This window comes from Camelus dromedarius, chromosome 10 (genome assembly GCF_036321535.1).
Source record: "Camelus dromedarius isolate mCamDro1 chromosome 10, mCamDro1.pat, whole genome shotgun sequence".
Lineage (NCBI taxonomy): Eukaryota > Metazoa > Chordata > Mammalia > Artiodactyla > Camelidae > Camelus > Camelus dromedarius.
In genome coordinates, this window is record NC_087445.1 from 77,991,248 (window position 1) to 78,010,365 (window position 19,118).

Genomic DNA, 19,118 nt, shown 5'->3' on the forward strand with positions numbered 1-19,118 from the left:
GCAGGCGTGAAAACGTTCCTGGCTGCCTCCCTTTCCAGACGTCCCCCCCAGCACCCAGGTCCGCGCTGGGTGGGGCCGGGCAGCACACCCTGGGCTCAGAGCCCCATTCGTTCTCCGAAAGCCAGGAGGAGCAAGCGAGCCAAGGCCCGGGGAGCGGACACCGTGAGCAGAGGGAGAGCGGGAGGGGGGCCTCACCCGGGCGAGACCCAGCCCAGAAGGTGCGCGGGGCGCTGCAGACGGGACTCGTTTGGGTTCAGCTCCCGCGTGTAGAGGGCTGCAAGGTTGCCAGCCCCGTCTTCGGAACCAGGAAAAGCCTCACAAACAAAGCCAGTGCCTCTTCCTGAACCCAGTGGAGCCCTGAGGTTCTGCCACCCTGAAACCTGCCGAGACAGGAATTCAGGACATCGCGGCTCAGACCTGCTCGCCTGGAACAGGAGCGGCTCAGCCAGGACTTGGGAGGGGAGCGGAGATGGGAACACTGGGCGGCCTCGGTGGAACCGTGAATGGGGCATTCCCAGGCGCCACAGGCCAGGGAGCCCTCCCTCTCAAGGGCTCTCCCTCCAGGACCCCCCTAGGCGCCCCTGGCAGGGGATGGGGGTGATCCTGGGGAAACAGGCCAGGGCTGCTCCATCCCTGCCGTGTCTGCGTAGTTGGTCTGGGAGGACGGGGCCCATCGCCCTGCCAGGCTCCCCACACCCTGGGTGCCGCTGGCCACCTCCCCCCCACGCTCAGCCAACCCGCCCCGTCTGGTGGGCTTCCCGCAAGGCGGCAGCTGGGGCCGGGGGCCCCATCACTCAGGCCTGGTCCCCTCGGCCAACCCTTGGGGCTGCCGTGTTCCTCATCGGGGACACAGACGGTCTGATTACCCCTTTTTAGGTCTTCAGCTGCCGCCTCCCCCACTTACTACTTCCTCAGGAATTGCAAAATGGCGACATCCTGACTCTACGATTCCTTTCACTACGAGCTGGAACGCCTTCCCTAAAAACAAGGCTCCCTGGCAGGGAGGGCGCAGCTCAAGCGGTAGGGCACGTGCTTAGCACACGTGAAGTCCGGGCTCGGTACCCAGCCCCTCCCCTAAGAATAAATAACCCTAATAACCCCCCCCCCGGGAAAAAGCACCAGAAACAAGACACCCCCGTGCGCTGCGGGCGGCTCAGGGCGCAGCTCCCTGGGGAAGGGGGGATGCGCGGCCCCTCCGCCCCCGCTGCCCGTCCCCCACACAAGGGGCTGGTTCCTGTTGTCCTCCAAAGGTGGCGATCTGGGGGTTTTTAATGTCATAGTGAACTGATTTTTAAGTTTTACTCGAATTTTGTGTTGAGTAACCAGTGAAGGAGGGCGACTCCACCGCCCTCAGGACAGAGGACCGAGGAGGCGGGTCCTGGCCGTCACAGGGAGCCGCGGGTGGCCCCCGAGCGCTGGCTCCCGTGAGGGGAAAGCCTGTTCCAGAATCGGTGTCTGCCCACCCGAGGTCTCCCGCTCCGTGTCCTCACCAGGGTGAGGGATTTAGAAGTCACCGGCAGGGTGAGCTGGGACGTATCCACAAAATGTTTACCACTGTTATCAAGACAAACGAGAGTCCCGGGTTGGGGGCAGGACATTTTGATTGAAGCTCTCTCTGTCGCTGGCCTGTCCACAGTCTCTGGACCCCCAGGCTGGGCAGAAGTCCTGTCTTCTTTTTCTTTTTCCTTTTTTAGTTATTTTAGTTTGGCGGGGACAGGGTGGGTAATTAGGTTTCTTTGTTTTTAGAGGCAGCACGGGGGGTTGAACCCGGGACCTCGAGCGTGCCAAGCGCGTGCCCTGAGCTACGCCCTCCCCCACTACCGGCAGCGCCCACTCACAGGCCTCAGGGCCAGGCAGAGCTCTGCTCTGCTCCCAGAGCTCAGCCAGAGACATCAGGGAAGCCTCAGAGCAGAAGCCAGCTGTCAAGCACGCTCTCTCTCTCTCAGGGGTCCCCCTTACATGCCCAGGTTTCTTCTTTGAGATTTTAGGCGGAGTCACGTCTCCAGTCGCCAGGGGTCCGGGGCGGCCTCAGGGCAGGGGCCGCACACGAGGAGCGTCTCGGCCGACCCACCGGCGCCCGCAGCAGCGGCCCTCCAGCCCGAGACCTCGGGTCGCCCCACATGTTCTGCTCCAGGCTCCCAGAGCTGGGGTGGCTTTTTAGCCAGAGGTTTGCCCAGCACCCCTTACCCTCCCTGGCGACAGAGGCTGCAGATGACAGTGGCTGGGGACGCGTCGGGGCCTGCCCTGTTGCTGCCTCCTGGTCCCCCACGCAGACGATCGGCTTCTGAGCCGGACTCCAGCGGTAAAAGGCAGTTCCCTAGGGGGAGGGTGTAGCTCAGCAGTGGAGTCCCGGGCTCAGCCCCCCATGCCTCCACCAAGATAAATGAACCTAACCACCTCCGCCCCCAACCAAAAAGCTTTTATTTTTCATTTCAATTCTCTGAATATCTGTATCAGATGCTGAGCTAAACTGAACACGTACAAGTCTCTACTGTTTACGCACATTGAAGATGGAACCAGCTCACAGCATCCTAGGCTGTATGCACGGGGACTCCACGGGGGGACGTGAGAGGCCACCTCTGCCCACGTCGATAACGTAGCCAGCTGGTCAGGCACCCAGCGAGTCAGTCGTGTAACCCTCGGGTGCTGTGCGGCCTGGGTTAAAGTCTCTCCCTCCCTGGCTCCCACTCCGGGACTTACAGCCAGGTCTTATGTCTGTCTTACTGGTCACCCTGCTCTCGCCTTCCAGGATGAAGAGTGAGCAACCCCGGAGATCAGGGTTTCAGAACGGAGGGTAAAGCTCAGCAGCTGCTTTTCGCTTTTTACATTTTTTATTGAGTTATAGTCATTTTACAATGTTGTGTCAACTTCCAGTGCAGAGCACAACTTTTCAGTTATACAGGAACATGCATACGTTCACTGTCACATTTTTTCTCCGCTGTGAGCTACCACCCTGCACACATTTCCCTGTGCTGTGCCGTATCACCTTGTTTAAGCAGTGGCTTTTTACAACAGGGCTCGCCCCGCTGTGTGGCCAGGCAGCAGGTCCACCTCGGAGCGTCCGCCCTGGCTCCCTGCCGGCTCCCCCGCGCACACTGCATCTCCGCCGGGGCCTCACCCGTCTTTCCCTGCAGCCTGGGTGCCGGGCTGGCTCGGGCATGTGCATGACCACACTGTACCAGCCAGGTCTGAAGAAGAGCCACGCTCACTGGTCACACTCGGGACAGTGAAGGAGGAAAACCATGGCTCCCCGGATCCTCAGGGAAAAGCTGTGTCTGAGGCTCTGACTTCAGGGAGGGGAAACCTGCACTGCCCCTGGCTCCCTGCCCATCCAGATCACTCCTCACCCCCAGCCTCCGACCGACCGTCTCTGTGCTTGGCCAGAGAGTCAGCCTGCTGGACCCACCCTCAGATGGCACCCTCCAAAGGCAGTCACCTGATGTGTCCCCCCCGCCACCAGTGGGTCTCCGTTGACCAGGGTAGAGCTCACGGCTCTTCCCAGGTCTACAAGTTCCCGACGTGGCCGGAGGGAACGCAGCAGTTATGTCTTCCTGCTCACAAGACAGAGGGCGCTGCTCCCAGGATGGGGCACAGAGGGTGTCGTGGCGGGGCAACGGCAGTGGCCCTGAAAATTCAGATGGTGCCTTCCGGAACCGAGGGGCGAAGGGGGCACAGCCCCCCACGCAGCCCTGCTTTCCTCTGACGGCCCCAAACTAACCACCACACAGAGAAGCCGGAACCTGGGAGAGCCCTCCCCGTCCCGAGCCTCCGCGAGGGAAGGCAGGGCTCGGGAGCGAGGCCGCCCTCCACACAAAGAAGCTGGAACTTTCCAGGTGGCCGCCCCCAACTCAGAGAACGTGCAGTAGACCTCTCTCCCTTCTGCCGAAGGAGAACCGAAATAGAACCATTTCCATGGCTCGCGGGAGTTTTGAGACTGAAGTGTGAACCTTCTCGGAGCCAGTTCATCTCCCGGGAGCGCAGGAGCCTCTTCGAGACGCGTTCTGCCCGAGTTTGCTTCTGTGGCCGCACGTGCCGGCCTTTCAGCCCTGACCCGTAACATCCCAACCCAGGTTTTCATCTCTAAGCCTGGCAATCTTTTAGTTTCTTGACCTGTTTTCACCAGCCTCCCCCACCGAATGTAGTTGGCACAACGTTCCTAAGGTTTAACAAGTTAACTCTCTGCCTGAAATTTGGACCGAAAGAGCTGCTGGTGGCGTTTCCGAAGCTCGGGGCACGAGCAGGTGCTCCCAGAGGAATAAAGTCCTGGACGGTCTGCGGTGCCCGCAGGGCAGCTGCCCGGGGCGGTGCTGCAGGAGGGTGGCCGGCACTGGGCCCACAGAGATCCCTGCGGGGCCCAGCCCGAGGACACTCTGTCCTGGGGTCCCCTCCTTCCCGGGGCGGCCCACGTCCAGTGGCCTCTGTTCAGGGGGCGAAGGGCCCGGCCACTTCCCTCGATGGGACGATCCGAGGGGTCTTCTCAGCCAAGGCCCCCACAGCGCCCACATCACAGCCACCTCCGCTCACCCAGTCCTGCGTCCCAGAGCGTTCCAGCCTGCCCCCCACCGCCCCTCATGTCTGTGCGGACTGACCTGAGACGGGCTCCTGCCCCAGAGCCCCTGGCCCGAGACGTCTGATTTCTGCCGGCCGTTGTCACTTTGCCTTCGTCAGTACGTTTTCCTGCCTTTGAAGGGGCCCCCCGATCCCAGCCTGAGCACCCCCGTCCAGCCACCTCCCAGTGCCACCCCAGGACCCCCTCTGAGGAGAGGACAGGGACAAATCTCCCCAAATTGCCTCATGAGAATAATTTATTTTCTGAAAGAATCTGAGAGACAAAATCACAGAAACATCCCGCTCTTGTGTGAGTAAATGGGAGGTGACGTGCCTTCACTTCCGTTTATGACACACCGGGTCCCCCCGAACACGTTCGTCTCAAGGCGCCTATTTTCTGCCTCCGTCTCGCTGCCTTATAAACAGACGCTCTTCCAGTCACGTTGTCCCCTGCAATGGTAAATAATAAACGGGGTGAAATCCCCTGGCAGCCGTCAGCTTGTCCTCTGTGTCTGTGAGTCTGGTTTTGTTTCGTAAGTAAGTTCATTTGTGTCCTTTTCTAAGATTCTACGTGTAAGTGAAATTCATGCCAGGAAAATTCTGAGAACCTGACACTCAAGAAATAAGCTGAATAAAAGTCGCTTCTGAGGCAAAAGATTTAAAAAGTGGTTTCACACAATAAACGCTGGAGAGGGTGTGGAGAAAAGGGAGCCCTCGTACACCACCGGTGGGAACGCAGGTTGTGCAGCCACTGTGGGAAACAGTATGGGGGCTCCTTGCAAAACTCAAATACCACATGATCCAGCAATCCCACTCCCCACTCCTGGGCACATGTCTGGAGGAAACTAATTTGAAAAGCCACCTGCACCCCAATGTTCACAGCAGCACTATTTATGATAACCAAGACACAGAGACAGCTGTGTCCATCGACAGATGACTGGGTAAAGAAGCTGTGGTGTATCTATACAACGGAATACTACTCAGCCATAAAAAAGGATAAGATAATGACATTGCAGCAACACAGATGGACCTGGAGATCGTCATACTAAGAGAAGTAATTCAGACAGAGAAAGAAGAATACCATATGGTATCACTTACATGTAGAATCTAAAATAAGGACACAGATGAACTTATTTACAAAACAGAAACAGACTCACAGACATAGAAAACAAACTTATGGTTACCAGGGGAGAAAAGGAGGGGTAGAGATAAATTGGAAATTCGGGATTTACAGATACACACTACTGTATATAAAACAGATGAACAACAAGGTCCTACTGTAGAGCACAGGGAACTATAGTCAACACCTTGTAATATCAATTAAAGAAAGAAAAAATGCCTTGTAATAGCCTATAATGGAAAAGAACACAGAAAGGAATATATACGTGTATAGCCAAAACACAATGTTGTGCACCAGAAATTAACACAACATTGTAAGCCAACTATAATTCAATTTTTTTAATGGTTTTGCAGAAATAGGATTTCCAAAGGCCGACTCGAGTGGGCAGAGGTCCTTGGACCGGGTCTGGGTGGAGGGTGTGTGCGGCCACACTCACACACGTGAATGTCCATGCATTCCATTCAGTACTTCGTACAGGTTAATTTTTGTGTCTATGAAAGCAATGCTCATGATGTTAAAAGCTGAAACAACATAAAGAAGTCAGCAGGAACAACACAGGTGCCATGGCCGGCCCCCCACCCTGCGCCACTCCGCCGAGGAAGGCACACTGCTGATGGTTGCTGGCAAGTTCGGGGGGGAAACAACACGCTCTGCATCCGCTCTGCTGGGTAGCAGGGCACCGGCCACCCCCACGGCCGTCTCTGAGAGCAGCCCGGCCTGGGCTTTACGCGGCCCTGGGCTCCCCCGGCGTGTGGACCCGCCTCCTTCTCTCCGGGCAGGGCTCAGGGTGCAGGACGGCATCCTTGGCTCCACCGTCCCTACTAAGAGCTCTGTAGGGTTTCTGCTTTGTTAAATGAAGAAGCGTCTTTGTAGAGACCGGTGTGCAGGAACTGCGGGAGCAGAAGCTCAGGACAGGGCCTCCGAGCGGGCCGGCGGGCTGCGCGGCCTCCAGGTGCCACGGCGCCTGCCCGCGTTGCGGCAGCGCCGTGACTCGCGGAGGGAAGACGGGCACGAGCGAAGGGGCCTCTGGCTCCTCTCGCTCGCACTGGCTCCGGCTGTCGCCTGGAGGTCCCCCGCTCCCTGCGGAGACGAGCAGGGAGCAGGCCCCTCTGAGGGTCCTCTGCCCCTCGACAGGAGCGGTGATCACCCGGGGCCCCAGAGCGGCCTGGACGCCCAGCCGCCGCTCCTGTCCCTGCTCCCACCGCTCACCGCCGGGGGGACAGCCGAGCCACTGACTGTCCTAGAAGCGCCTGGCCTGGACCGAGCAGAGAAGCCAGGGGTCCCCCTGCCTTGGAGAAGGAGGCCCCCTACACGGGGGCCGACGGGCCCACCGCAGGAACGGTGGGAAGGCAGCCCGTGGGCGGATATGGGGGACCCCGAACCTGCACAGTTAGGGGCTTGATTACGAGGAAAACTGGAGTCCCTGACGCCGCCGCTCACAACAGGGACGTTTTGACTAAAAACAGATGCCGCCCCTTGCTCCTCCAGCGAAGACCTCACAGCGTGCGGGAGATAAGGCTTCCTAAAAGGCAGAACACAGCTACGTGTTCCTGTGCGCGCGCTCACACGCGCGAGCCTGCGTGTGCCTGCGTGTGTGTGCACGTGAGTAACTGGAGGCCAGCGGCTTCAAAAAGGAGGGCAGAAAGCCTCTCCCTTCCAGAACCTGTTTGTTACCCGTCACTCCCCTGGGCACCCGATTCCCACAGGGATCTGTAATTCCTGCCCCTCCGTGTCTTCAAGTGCTGTCTCATTCTGAAACTCAGCCATGAAATGGGGGCAGGCTCTCAGTGTGGTAGAAGCTGCCCCGGGCTTTGCCCAGAGCCGGAAGCCATAAAGGAAACTTGACAGATTTCGGCTGCATACTGATGTAAACCTTGTGCACTGCACACAAAATCAACAAAACACTAAATCCAAAGGTAAAAGAAAAGTGGCACGCTGAAAAGTAAACGCAGTGCACAGGAGTGTACGGGGGGACGCGCCAGACCCTCAACGAGAGACGTCCTGGAATGAGAGGAAGGCCCGCCACCCAGCAGAAAAACTAAAGACGCACGGAGAGCGCGCACAGGCAATTCCCAAGCGGCTGACAGCACGGTGAGACGCTGTCCTGCGTCGCCAGCAGTCACAGGAGTTAAAGTCAGAGCGGAAAAGGCACGTTCTACCTGTGAGATCGCCGGAGACAGAACGGAACAAAGAATAAAATCACGCCATTTGCAGTAACGTGGATGGACCTGGAGGTCGTCATTCTAAGTGAAGCAAGCCAGAGGAAGACAGACAAATACCATATGATATCGCTCATATGTGGAATCCAAAAAGAAGCACAGAAAAAAGAGGACGCTAACGAACTCATCTACAAAACAGAAACAGACTCGCAGGCGTAGGAAACAATCTTAAGGTTACAAGGGAAAGGGGGTGGGAAGGGACGCACTTGGGAGTTTTAGATTTGCAAATGTTAGTCACTCTGTATAAAAACAGACTGAAAAAACCCCAGGTTTCTTCTGTATAACACAGGGAACTGTGTTCAGTATCTTGTAATAACCTTTCATGAAAAGGACTATGAAGACAAATGCATGTACGCATATGCATGACTGGGACATGCTGCTGGACACTGGAAACTCACACACTGTAACTGACTGTACTTCAATTAAAAAAAAAAAAAAAAGAAACGGAACGACACCACCCAGGCCCCTTACCCACCCGGTGGGCGGACCATCAGTCAGCCGGTCATTTCTGGAGGGCATTTTGGCCACAATGCACCATGGTCCTTGGCTAGCGGTGCCTCTTCCAGTAATCACCCCTAAGGAAAGGCTCAGCCCACTTCCAGCGACACATCACGGAAGCCGTTCATCACAGCCCCGTTCAGGCCCTGGCGTGGGGAGGACACAGCTCAGTGGTCCCCGGTGCAGGCCCAGGGCACCTCCTCTAAAAATAAATAAATAAACCCAATGCTCCCTCAAAATAAATACATTTTAAAAATAAAAGCAAAGTAAATAAAAAACAAAAACTGTGGAGAAACATGCCAAAATATTTGTCATCTGTGTTTCTGGGTCATTGGGTTATTAATTAGGTACATTTTCCCAAACTTCCGGTAATGAGAAAATCTTATTTATTAAAACCGTTTGCTGAAGCATTAATACAATGTTTTCATGGGTTTCTCGACACTTGGCCCCCAAATCCCCCAAGCTGATTAGACTAGAAATAGCCCCCTTCTCGTTCCCACAGGAGAAAGTTTCTGATTTTTCATCCTGTCCAGCCCCCAGCACTTGTCTTTAAAGCACCTTTATTGCGGTATAAGTATTGTACACAACACTACACATAGTCCGATGTACAGTTTGAAGAATTCTGACAGATGTGCACACCCACGACACCACCGCCACAATCAAGACAGCTAGCACTTCCATCTCTCCCCAGGAGGTGACAATTTCTACTTCCCAATTAATCCCTCCCCACCCCCTTTCCCCCCTGGTAACCGTAAGTTTGTTCTCTATGTCTGTGAGCATGTTTCTGTTCTGTACATGAGTTCACTTGTTTCCTTTTTTTTTAGATTCCACACATGAGTGATATCATATGGCATTTTTCTTTCTCTGTCTGGCTTACTTCACTTAGAATGACATTCTCCAGGTCCATCCATGTTGCTGTAAATGGCATTATTTTATTCTTTTTAATGGCTGAGTAGTGTTCCGTTGTATAAATATACCACAGCTTCTTAGCCCAGCCATCTGTCAATGGACACTAAGGTTGCTTCCACGTCTTGGCTGCTGTAAATAGTGCTGCTGTGAACAATGGGGTGCGTGCGTCTTTTCGAATTATATTTTCCTCCAGATACATGCCCAGAAGTGGGATTCCTGGATCATAGTTCAACTCTATTTTTAATTTTTTAAAGGAATCTCCACACCGTTTTCCACAGTGGCTGCACCAAACAACATTCCAACCAGCAGTGCAGGAGGGTTCCCTTTTCGCCACAGCCTCTCCAGCATTTATTGTTTGTGGACTTTGTAATGATGGCCGTTCTGGCTGGCGTGAGGCGGTACCTCAGTGTGGTTTTGATTTGCATTTCTCTGACTAGTGATGTTGAGCATTTTTTCAAGTGCCTGTTTGCCATCTGAACCCTGGCACTTTCTAGACAGGAAACGAAACCCCAGTTCACCCTCCTATATATCTGGGTCAAGGAGGCCAGTAGGGATGGACAGACAGACTGTATTTGTGTCTTGCTTTCAGTCTGCCCACACACACACTGGTCTGGCTCAGTCCCCACCGGCCCTGGGCCCCTGAGCAGCACCGGGATACTACAAGCCCTGGGCGAAGATTTCGGCACTGTTTGAAAAACAAAAAGAACTGGAAGGACCTTCAAGGCCACACAGTCGGTGAAGAGACCAGAAATAGAATGCGGCTAATAGTCCCTGGTGGGTTCCTGGAAGACAGCGCTCTCTCTCCCCTTCCCAAACTGGCCAGATGTCCAGCAGAGATGTGTCTTTAACATCTACTTCCTCCTGCGGGCACCAGGCTGCAGGTGCACATGGGGAGCTGGCCCCAGGTTGCCCCAGCCTCAGAGAGCCTGGAGGCCAGGCCTGGGGCCTGCACACACTCAGGGCCCCTGCTGCTCTGAAGTCCCCCAAGGCTTATATTTCACCCTACTTCCCGCTTCCCTGCCGCGGGCTCCTGCCCCCGGCTGTTCATCCCGTCTCAGCCTCGGGGTCCTTATCCCTAAGTCTAGGCTGAAGCAGGGGGCACAGACACATAGAAGCATCCGGCAAAGACAGCTGCAGGCCTGGGCAGCTTTCTTGGAGAGAAGGCTGGCCCTGCAGCCCGGAGCTCAGAGTACTTGAGGGCGGTGGGGGGGTGTCAGCAGGAAGAACTCCTGCTTCCAGGGAGCCTGGCTTAGCCTTGAGCTTCGCGCAGCCTTAAGGCAAGGAACCACTCCGCCAGCCGGGAGGGGGAGGAAGGGGGGGAGGGTACGGTGCCGGGCACACAGCGGACACTGGACAGGTGGGAGCTTCCAGTAACGGCGCAGCTGAAGATCAGAGTAGCAGGATCAACGCTCCACTAGCCCACCAGCGGCTCCCCGGCCGCCCACACCTCCCAGCCTAACCTTCCCACCGAGGGACCGCGGAGGCAGGGCGGTGTCTGCCGACGCGGCCACTCAGCGCGCGCCCCTGGCGCCGGGCAGCTGGGGCCCGCCGGGGACAGGGTGCTCGACAGCACCGGAGGGCCCCCGCCTCCGGCCGGGAGCGGGGTGGAGGTCAGACATCAGCCGACTACTCACTCCAACCGCACCAGGCGCGTTTCGGGGGCCTGTCCGAGTCCGGGGAGGGGTGGGGCGTCTCCGAAGGCTCGGGCCGCCTCCGGGCTGGGCGGGCGGGCGCGGGGCGCCGGCGCGGGCGCGGGGCGGGCGCGGGGGCGGTGCGCGGCGCCCGCGGCTCCTCCGCAGCGCGGCCGGCAGGTGGGCGCGCGCTCGCCGGGCGGGGGTCCGGCCGGGCCGCGCGCCTCCCCCGGAACTCGGCCGTGCCATTCCCATGATGCCCAGCCACCGGGCACGGCTTCCGGAGCGCGGCCGCCGCCGCCCCGCCGCCGCCGGTAGGTCCGGGGTGGGGGCTCCACGGGCCGCCCCGCCCCGCGCCGCGCGCCCCGCCCCCCCCGCGCACCACCCCCACCCGGCGCCGGCGGCCCGGCCCCCTTCGCGCGGGGACCCGCCGCCTCTCCGGGACTCGGCGCGCGGGGCGGGGGCCGGAGGGCCGGCGCCCGGCCGGGCGGGGCGGCGGGGGCCGGGTCGGAGGGCGGGCGTGCAGGCCGCAGCGCGGCGCCGGCCGCCGGGGAAGGGATCGCGGCGGGCGGGGCGGGCTCGGCTGGGCGCCGGCGTCGTTACCTGGCCGGGCGGGGATCGCGGCCCCGGAGACGGCTCTCGGTCCTCCCCCACCCACCCCGCCCCGCGCTCTCCGCGCCCGCGTTCCTCGAAGCCGGCCGGGCGCGCTGCCCAGGTGAGGCGCAGGTGAGGGCCCGCGGCGGGACGGCTTCCGGCCTGGCCCCGGCGCTCGCGGCTCACCGCCCCGAGCGCGGCGGAGGGCCGAGGGCCCGGCGCTCCCGAGAGGGGCGGTTCGCGCCCTGCGCCCCGCGCAGCTTCCGGGAGGGTCACCGGGCTCCCCGGCCGGCCCCTCGCCCCCAAGCCCACGAAGCCCAACATACACCCCGGGGGCGCAGCCCTGCGTGGAGGCCTGACCCCTTCCCTGCCGGAGGGCCCGGTCGCTGCTCCAGGCGCCAGGATCCCTCCCCGCTGAGGCCGCGCTGGGGGTTAGCACCCCCAGGCCGGGGGCAGGGGAGCAGCCCGTGCTCCGGGTGAAAGATCAGGGCGGGGGCAGCCGGGAGGGTCTCGCCTTGCCTCGGGGCCCCCAGGCACAGGCAGTGAACCTGCAGCTTTGCTAGGGAGACGTCCTCGCCCTGTTGTAAAGTCTCACCTTCCCGCAGGCCAGGGTCGAATTCTAGCCAACGCCCACTCCGGGCTGGCCCTGCTGAGAGGGCCCTCTTTCTGGGCCTGGTGCCCTCACTCGACCCTCCCCTCCCTAACCCTGGGGGAAAACTGGGACTGGGAGGTAAGAAACAGGAGCTGTGCAGCTTTCGGGTGCACCCAGGAGATGTATGGGGGGCATCTCGTGCAGGGAGCCAGTCTATCAGGTTGATAAGCATTAGCAGGGATCTGCCCTCCTGGAGGTTAGTGTCTAGACTGAGAAAAGGTCCAGGCACCCTCCTCCACTTTTCAAATTCTGGCACCACGGGGCTTTGGTGTGCAGACCTGGATGTCCCCACAGCCTCCTTCCAGACCCAGCTCTGGGGCCCTTGGGCTGCAGGGTGGCAATTTGGCAAAGTGGAAGCCCCTGCCTTCAGCTCACAGCCTCTCCAAGCACAGCTCAGGGGAGTTTTCCAGAACGATTCATCTCACAGAGCTGATTGTTTCAAAGCCACAAGCTGTCGCCGGAGACGCCCTCTGAATTTTTAACCTCATTCTGGCACTAGGTAGTTTGACACTTCAGAAAACCATTCACTGAGAGTCCGAGCTCTCTACGCACGTTTAAGAGCGGTGACCATGGTCAGCTTGGTTAGAGGGGATGAGCGGTTCCCCTTTGGCCCACGCTGCTTCCTGAGTAGTAATCCTGCAGCCCCGTGCACTTGAGCTCGCCCCTGGGCCCGTCTTTTAAGATGGCATTGATGTTTAAGGAGTTCATATTTTCGATTCAGACTCTTCACAGCCCAAGGGCTACGCGAATGTCTCGTGGTCTCTCACTTTGCTGAGGCAGCTTGAATTATTACCGCAGTGTGCAGGGTGGGCACAGGCCAGTGACAGAGCCCTCCCCCCTGCACTGCTGGTCCCCAGGGGTCTTCGGCCATGGCGGGGGGTTCTCCCGGGAGGGGGCTGTCGTGGGGTGCTAGAACCTGAGGACTGGTAGACGGCTGCACGCGCTCCCCCAGCCGCGTCACCACCTGACGGTGGCAGACCTATGGCCCAGAAGAGCTGCACTTCAGTTGTGATTAACTGTATTAGCCTCAAGGTAGGTCCTTCCAGAATTTAACTCTGAGCCCCTGAATTACTGCAGTTTCTTTCCACCCGAAATATCTCCCAGCCGTGGCTTCAGCCCCTGAGTTAGGACTCTGAGCCTTCAGTGCTGCCAGCAAACGTCCACTTAGTAAGCGGGCGTGGGACGCCACAGCATGTCCATGGAGGGACAGAGACCCGGCCCCCCGCGCTGTTCTGCAGACGTCCCATGGAGCCTTGTCTTGAAGAGCGTTCCAGGTGACTGCTGCCTATTCTTTTACGTGGCAGTTTAGCGAAACTAAACTTTTTTTTGAGTGCAAATCAGCAATAACAAAGGGACTTCCTTCTGAATCGGTGGCGCCCTCTGGTTAATTGCTGGTCGCAACTGTTTGGGCACATCTGTGCCTAGGTGGCCGGGCCAGGCTTTCTTGGAAAGGACTGGGGTGTGTAAACACAGGATTCTGTGTCTGTCGGAAGGAAGCTTCTAGCGGAGAAAGATCTGCATTGGAAGCAAAGCAAACACACAGACCACTTCCAGCCACCCACCGAGGTCCGGGGTGGTGACAGCCTTGCCCAGCTCTGTTTGGGGTGGGAATTCACCTTCCTGTTTCCATAGGTGCTCCCGAGCGCCCCTCTTGCATCTCAGCTGCTCTGCATTCCAGTTTGGGACCCGGAAAAGTCAGAGAAACGTTCAGAATTAACCGTTACATGACATGTCTCGCGGCTTTCTAACCTCCTGCGCAGGGCCTGCGCCCCGCTCCTCTCCGCGGCAGTGGTCCCAGACCTTTAGCGTAAAGGCTGCTGGGAGCAGATCTTCAGAGTGTTCCTGAGACCGGCCCAGCGGCTCTGCTGACCCGGCCACATTTGGTCCGAGACGTGGAAACTGGGAAAGCCACACTGGATGAGAAGGGGCCCATGACTGCGTTCAGGGGAACTTTTGTGCTAATTAGTGAAAAATAACGATGTGGTCCCATGAGACCACCTGGGAAATACACAGTTGACATTTTCAAACAAAAGGGCTTTGGTGTAGATGGTTCTGTAAAGGTGTTTGGAGGAAGCACATCAACTCGCTCACGTCACGTAACTTCTCATTTCAGGAGCTGCGGTTCCCAACAAGGCGGGCCGACCCAGGACGTCTTGCTGAGCCTGGATTCACACCAGGCATTCTTTTCTGCCTGCAGAGAAGCACTTGAGGCTTTATCTCAGTGGCACCTCCTGACCACTTCTGGAGGGAAACAAGCCCTCTGTTTCTTTACAGAGAAGATGGACAGACGGACAGAGAAACAAGGTTCATGTGGGCATCCGCCGGCTCCATGCAGGCTGCTCAGATGCGTCTTCTCATGAACCTTCTCAGCCATTCTCCCTTTACAGCTGAGGACGCCGAGGCCCAGGAGGCGTGAGTGGCTTGCCCGGCGGACCCTCGCCAAGCCTGCCCGGGCGCCGTGACCGGACCTCGGGCCCCATCCCTTCGTGCCATCTCCTCCAGGATGTGAAGCCGGCAGAGAAGCCAAGCGCCGCCTCTCTGCCTGCCCTCTCGTCTGCTAGGATGTTTCTCATGAACGCCCCTCCTGTGCTCGCTCTCCAGTCCAAATGGGAGGCCTTTGGGCCACCCGGGATCTGTAGGTTTCCCGGATGCTTCTCAGAGCCCAAAGAGGGCGTCTCGAGAGCAGCGGTGAGCGCCAAGGTGCAGATGGTCATCAGCACACTTCAGGGCGACGGGGCCGCTCTGGGCATGAGCGGCGAGCATGCCCGGCCGAGAAGCCAGAGGGCAGAGAGAGGCTGCGGCGCCCGGCTGGCCGCCAGCCCTGCCTTTGCTGCCTGTGGTCTTGCTGCTGGTTTTGACCCCAAGGGTGAGGAGGAGGCCGCAGACCTCGGCCCCCTGGTGCTGGATTCGGACAGTGACGACTCCGTGGACCGGGACATCGAGGAAGCCATCCAGGAATACCTGAAGGCCAAAAGTGGCGCCGCCCCGCCGCCCAGGGCTGCAGACTCGGCTAGTCGATGCAAACCAGAGCCACCTCCGAGCAGCGCCCCAACCGCCCTGGGTCCCCCAAACCTGGCAGCTGGCTCCAGCCAGGGAGCGGGCAAGGACCAGGGCTCTGCCTCCCCAGCCAGTGTGAGCAGCGATGACTCCTTCGAACAGAGCATCCGGGCGGAGATCGAACAGTTCCTGAGCCAGAAGAGGCAGCGCGACACCCCGAAAGGCGGCACCCCTGCCGACAGAACAGCAGAGCCCAGTGACGGCCCTGCCCCATCAGCGCGCAGACCCAGCAGCACCCCTGCTGACAGAACACCAGACCCCAGCGACGGCCCGGCCACGTCGGTGCGCAGACCCAGCAGAGAGCCGGTGGTCAAGGCACACCAGCAGGACCTGGCCGGCACCTGTAAGGAGTTTGTCTTCCGGAAACCTCCCCGGGCCGCAAAGTCCGGTGCGCTGCCCAGAGGCCCCAGGTCCAAGGTCACCACCGAGCCTGCATCCACCGCGGGCCGCCCTGCAGAGGCAGCCCCGAGCAAAGGTGGGGTCCGGAGGGGTGCTGGCTCAGGGAGGAGGAGGAGGAGAGCCAGGGGCACGGCCCCAGTGTGCGAGACGACTGACTCCAGCAGCGATGATGGCATCGAGGAGGCCATCCGGCTGTACCAGCGGGAGAAGAGGAAGGAGGCCAGCGCCGACCCGCCGCAGAGGGCACCACGTGCAGAGGAGAAGGGGCCCGGGCCCCCCGCACACGGTGCCTGGCCGGAAGCCCTCAGGAAAGCCCTGGGCAAGAAGAAGCCGGTGGCCGCCAAGCCCTCGGACCTCACCCCTGGTGGTCTGGACCCCGACCATCCCTCCAAGCCCCCCAGGGAAGTCACAGCTCCTGCACCTCCAGTACCCACAGCCGCCAAAGGCGACCTTGTGGACCGGGCCCCATGCCGGGCAGACACATCCACCGAGCTGATGTGCGCTGAAGCCATCCTGGACATTTCCAAAACGATCCTGCCAGCCCCCCCAGAGGGCAGTGACAGACCCCTGCCCGCCAGCCCACTCCCTTATCCCCCAAACGTGCCTTCCCGCTCTGACGGCGACAGCAGCTCCGTGGACAGTGACGACAGCATCGAGCAGGAAATCCGGACATTCCTGGCCCTGAAGGCACAGTCAGGAAGTTTGCTGGCCGGAACGGAGACCTGCCCGCCGCCACCAGCACAGAGCCCACTGCCATCGCCCGGCCTCAGGGCCCCAGCCTTTAAAACTCCAGACCTGTCGCTGAGCTGCAAGAGGAAGCGTGGAGGTGGAGGCGTCGGCAGTGCGGCACGGCCGTGCCCGCCCAAGAGGACCCGAGAGACGGCCATGGCGCAGGAAGGGGCCCAGGACACGGACCGCGGCCAGGGGAGAGCGCAGTCCGGCCAGGGCAAAGCCAGCGAGGCTCTCGGAAGGGAAGGCGAGACCAAGGGCCAGCCTCTCCCCTGCAGGACGGTTGGGCTCGGTGACGAGCACGCAGCCCAGGACATAAGGGGGACCTCGTCACCCGGCCCTGGGAAGGCGGCCGAGGTGAGGCAGGTGGACGGGAAGGGGAGCTCCGAGGACAAGAGCAGCTCGCTGGACAGCGATGAGGACCTGGACACGGCCATCAAGGACCTGCTGAGGTCCAAGCGGAGGCTCAGGAAGAGGTGTAAGGACCCCCGAGTTGGGTGCAAGAAAAAGGTCAGATTCAGCACCACAGAGACGCAGTTCTTGGATAAACTAGGCGGCTTCCAGAGAGACTGGAAAGACAGAAGCCCACACTTGCTGAAAAGTTGCCTCTCCAAGTCCAAAAAAGACGACAGGGATTCCCCAGGGAGACCTCCACGTGTCCTCTGCAGGGAAACGGAGAGAGCAAAGTCAGACTGCACTGCCACCGAGGACGCACCCCCGGCTCTCCGGTCCAGGGTCAGAGCTACGGGAGGGAACCTGTTCTCCAGTGAAACGGAGGCCCATGAACTTGCAGGTCCAGCCCCAAGCCCCAGTTCCCTCTCCGATGACAGCAGTTCTGTGGACAGTGATGACAGCATCGAACTGGAGATTAGGAAGTTTTTGGCAGAAAAGGCCAAGGAGTCCGTGAGCGGATCAGAAATTCAAGGAGGGGGCCCCACAGCTCTTGGGACAGGGAGCATGGCCAGGCCAGAACCGCCATGCCGGAAGGTGCCACCTCCCGGCCCAGCCCTTCATCCCGGCGTGTGCACGCGGAGTCAGAGAGCCAGGGCGTCCTCACAGCAGGCCGAGGGCCCAAGGGGCCTGGGGAGAGCCTTCACTCCGGCCGGCAGGAGCAGCCCCCGCGCCGAGCAGGCCTGCCTCCCTGCAGCCCTGGCCAGATGTGTGACTGTGTCTGCCAAAGGCTCACCAGCCGGTAGGAGAAATGTTTATGCTCACAAAGACCAGAGCACGAGAGGGGCCGAGCCTGTCGTGGGGGAGAGCGCTTTCGGTCAGCTGCCGGGCTGTGTGGACCCCGGTGCCCGGGCGGAGAGCCGGGGCTCGCTGGCGCTGACCCCAGGCGCCCAGCAGGACGGGGGGCCCCGGGCCGGCCTCGCCCCACCCTGGAGTGACTTTGCGCCCCGGAGCCGGCTGCAGAGCGCATGGGCGCTGAGCTCGGGGGGCAGGGATGCAGCATGGAGAGGGGGCCTCGGGGGCCAGAGAGAGAAGGGGTTGGAGGGCCAGGCCCGGGGCTCACCCAGCCTCGGGATGGACCCCAGGCGAGGCCTGCCCTTTGCCGGCTTCTCCCCGCTGCTCTCCAGGCAGCTGTTCCACTTTGGGAAGGGCATCTCCTGGGGGGGCAAGCAAGCCAGCCTCTTCAGTCCCCCCCTGAGTCTGCCTCTGCAGGGCCCGTCCTTCTCGGCCTTCCGAGGGACCCAGGCCGGCCACAGCCCTGTGTTTGGCGGCTCTCACTTGCTCGTGAAGAAGGAAGGGGGCCACTGGCCGCACAGGAAGTCCCAGGTGGGGCTCAGCCTGCAGGGCAGGAGGAACTCGGGGCCAGAGGAGAGCCTCTTAGACCTGGGGTGCAGGCAGAGGGTGAGGGACCGAGACGACGAAGACCAGGAGGCGCTGGGCAGTGACGCCAGCGAGCTGAGCGACACCTCGGTAGAGGAGGGTGGCAGCCCCGGGGCCAAGGGCACCGTCCTCAAGCTGTGAGCGCGCCCCCGGCCGAGGCGCACGGGGAGCAAGTGTGCGCGTCCCCGCGCGCGTCTGACACTGAGGTCACAGTGCGGGGGGGGGGGGTGCCCGGAGGACCCCGTCAGCCTGTATATCTGTACACTAACACGAAACGATGTTTTTATTTAACAGATGTGTCCTGGTAAATATGATTTTTGTAGCTTTTTTGTAAATTATTTAAAGTGCTGTAAAAAATATTTTTAGCAAATGCTGTCGTCCAATTTTGTAGGGCGTTCCTCGCCCCAGTTCTCGGTCGTCTTCGCACAAGTCTTAGATCCGCAAACGCCTGGGGTTCCACCCGGCCCAGCCTCTGCCCTTTGGGGCGACTGCTGGTGGAAATACATCTCACGTAAAAGAGCCCCCGGTCCCGGGAGCCCCGAGCGCGACTTCTGAACACTGCCATCACCACCTCCGAGCGGAGAAGCGTCTCAAAGCACAAAGGCCGGCAAGCAAACCGGCCGTCCCGGCTGCGTGTGGAAGTCCCGCCGGAGCTCCCCAGGCAGGTCCCCAGCTCACGCCTGCAGCCCATATGGTTTAATGTCCAGTCCCGTTCGATGATGACATGATTCTAACAGCTCAATAAACCTCTTTTTATACAAGAACTGCTGTTCTTCGTTTTTAATCACAAGGTGACAGCTGGCCCGCATCAAGTGTCCTTGTCTTGATCGGTGCAAGCAAAGTGGTCCAGACTTCTGAGAACCCAGGGCAGAGCCCAGCACCCTCCAGGGCCGGGAGTAGTCAGGGCTGCGCTCCGACAGCCTTCCCCGGCC

At 59.9% G+C, this 19,118-nt stretch overlaps 1 protein-coding gene and 1 long non-coding RNA gene across 3 annotated transcripts; one reads left to right on the forward strand and one right to left on the reverse strand.

Moving 5' to 3' along the window:
• Positions 1 to 4,787: 4,787 nt before the first annotated feature.
• On the reverse strand, positions 4,788 to 11,017 carry LOC116152781 (uncharacterized). The gene is made up of 2 exons (XR_004136486.2): positions 10,929 to 11,017; positions 4,788 to 4,998 (listed from the first exon to the last, which is right to left on the reverse strand). It is a non-coding gene; the product is annotated as an uncharacterized LOC116152781 (long non-coding RNA).
• A 691-nt stretch (positions 11,018 to 11,708) lies between these two features.
• PPP1R26 (protein phosphatase 1 regulatory subunit 26) lies at positions 11,709 to 18,938 on the forward strand. Of its 2 annotated transcripts, none has more exons than XM_031450939.2 (2): positions 11,709 to 13,445; positions 14,285 to 18,938. In XM_031450939.2, the coding sequence occupies exon 2, from the start codon at positions 14,734 to 14,736 to the stop codon at positions 18,325 to 18,327; it is 3,594 nt and encodes a 1,197-aa protein (XP_031306799.1). In that variant the 5' UTR covers positions 11,709 to 13,445; positions 14,285 to 14,733; the 3' UTR covers positions 18,328 to 18,938. The 2 variants fall into 2 exon arrangements, with proteins under 2 accessions (XP_031306799.1, XP_064346832.1); XM_064490762.1 differs by having other exon boundaries at positions 14,559 to 18,938.
• The last annotated feature ends 180 nt before the right edge of the window (positions 18,939 to 19,118 follow it).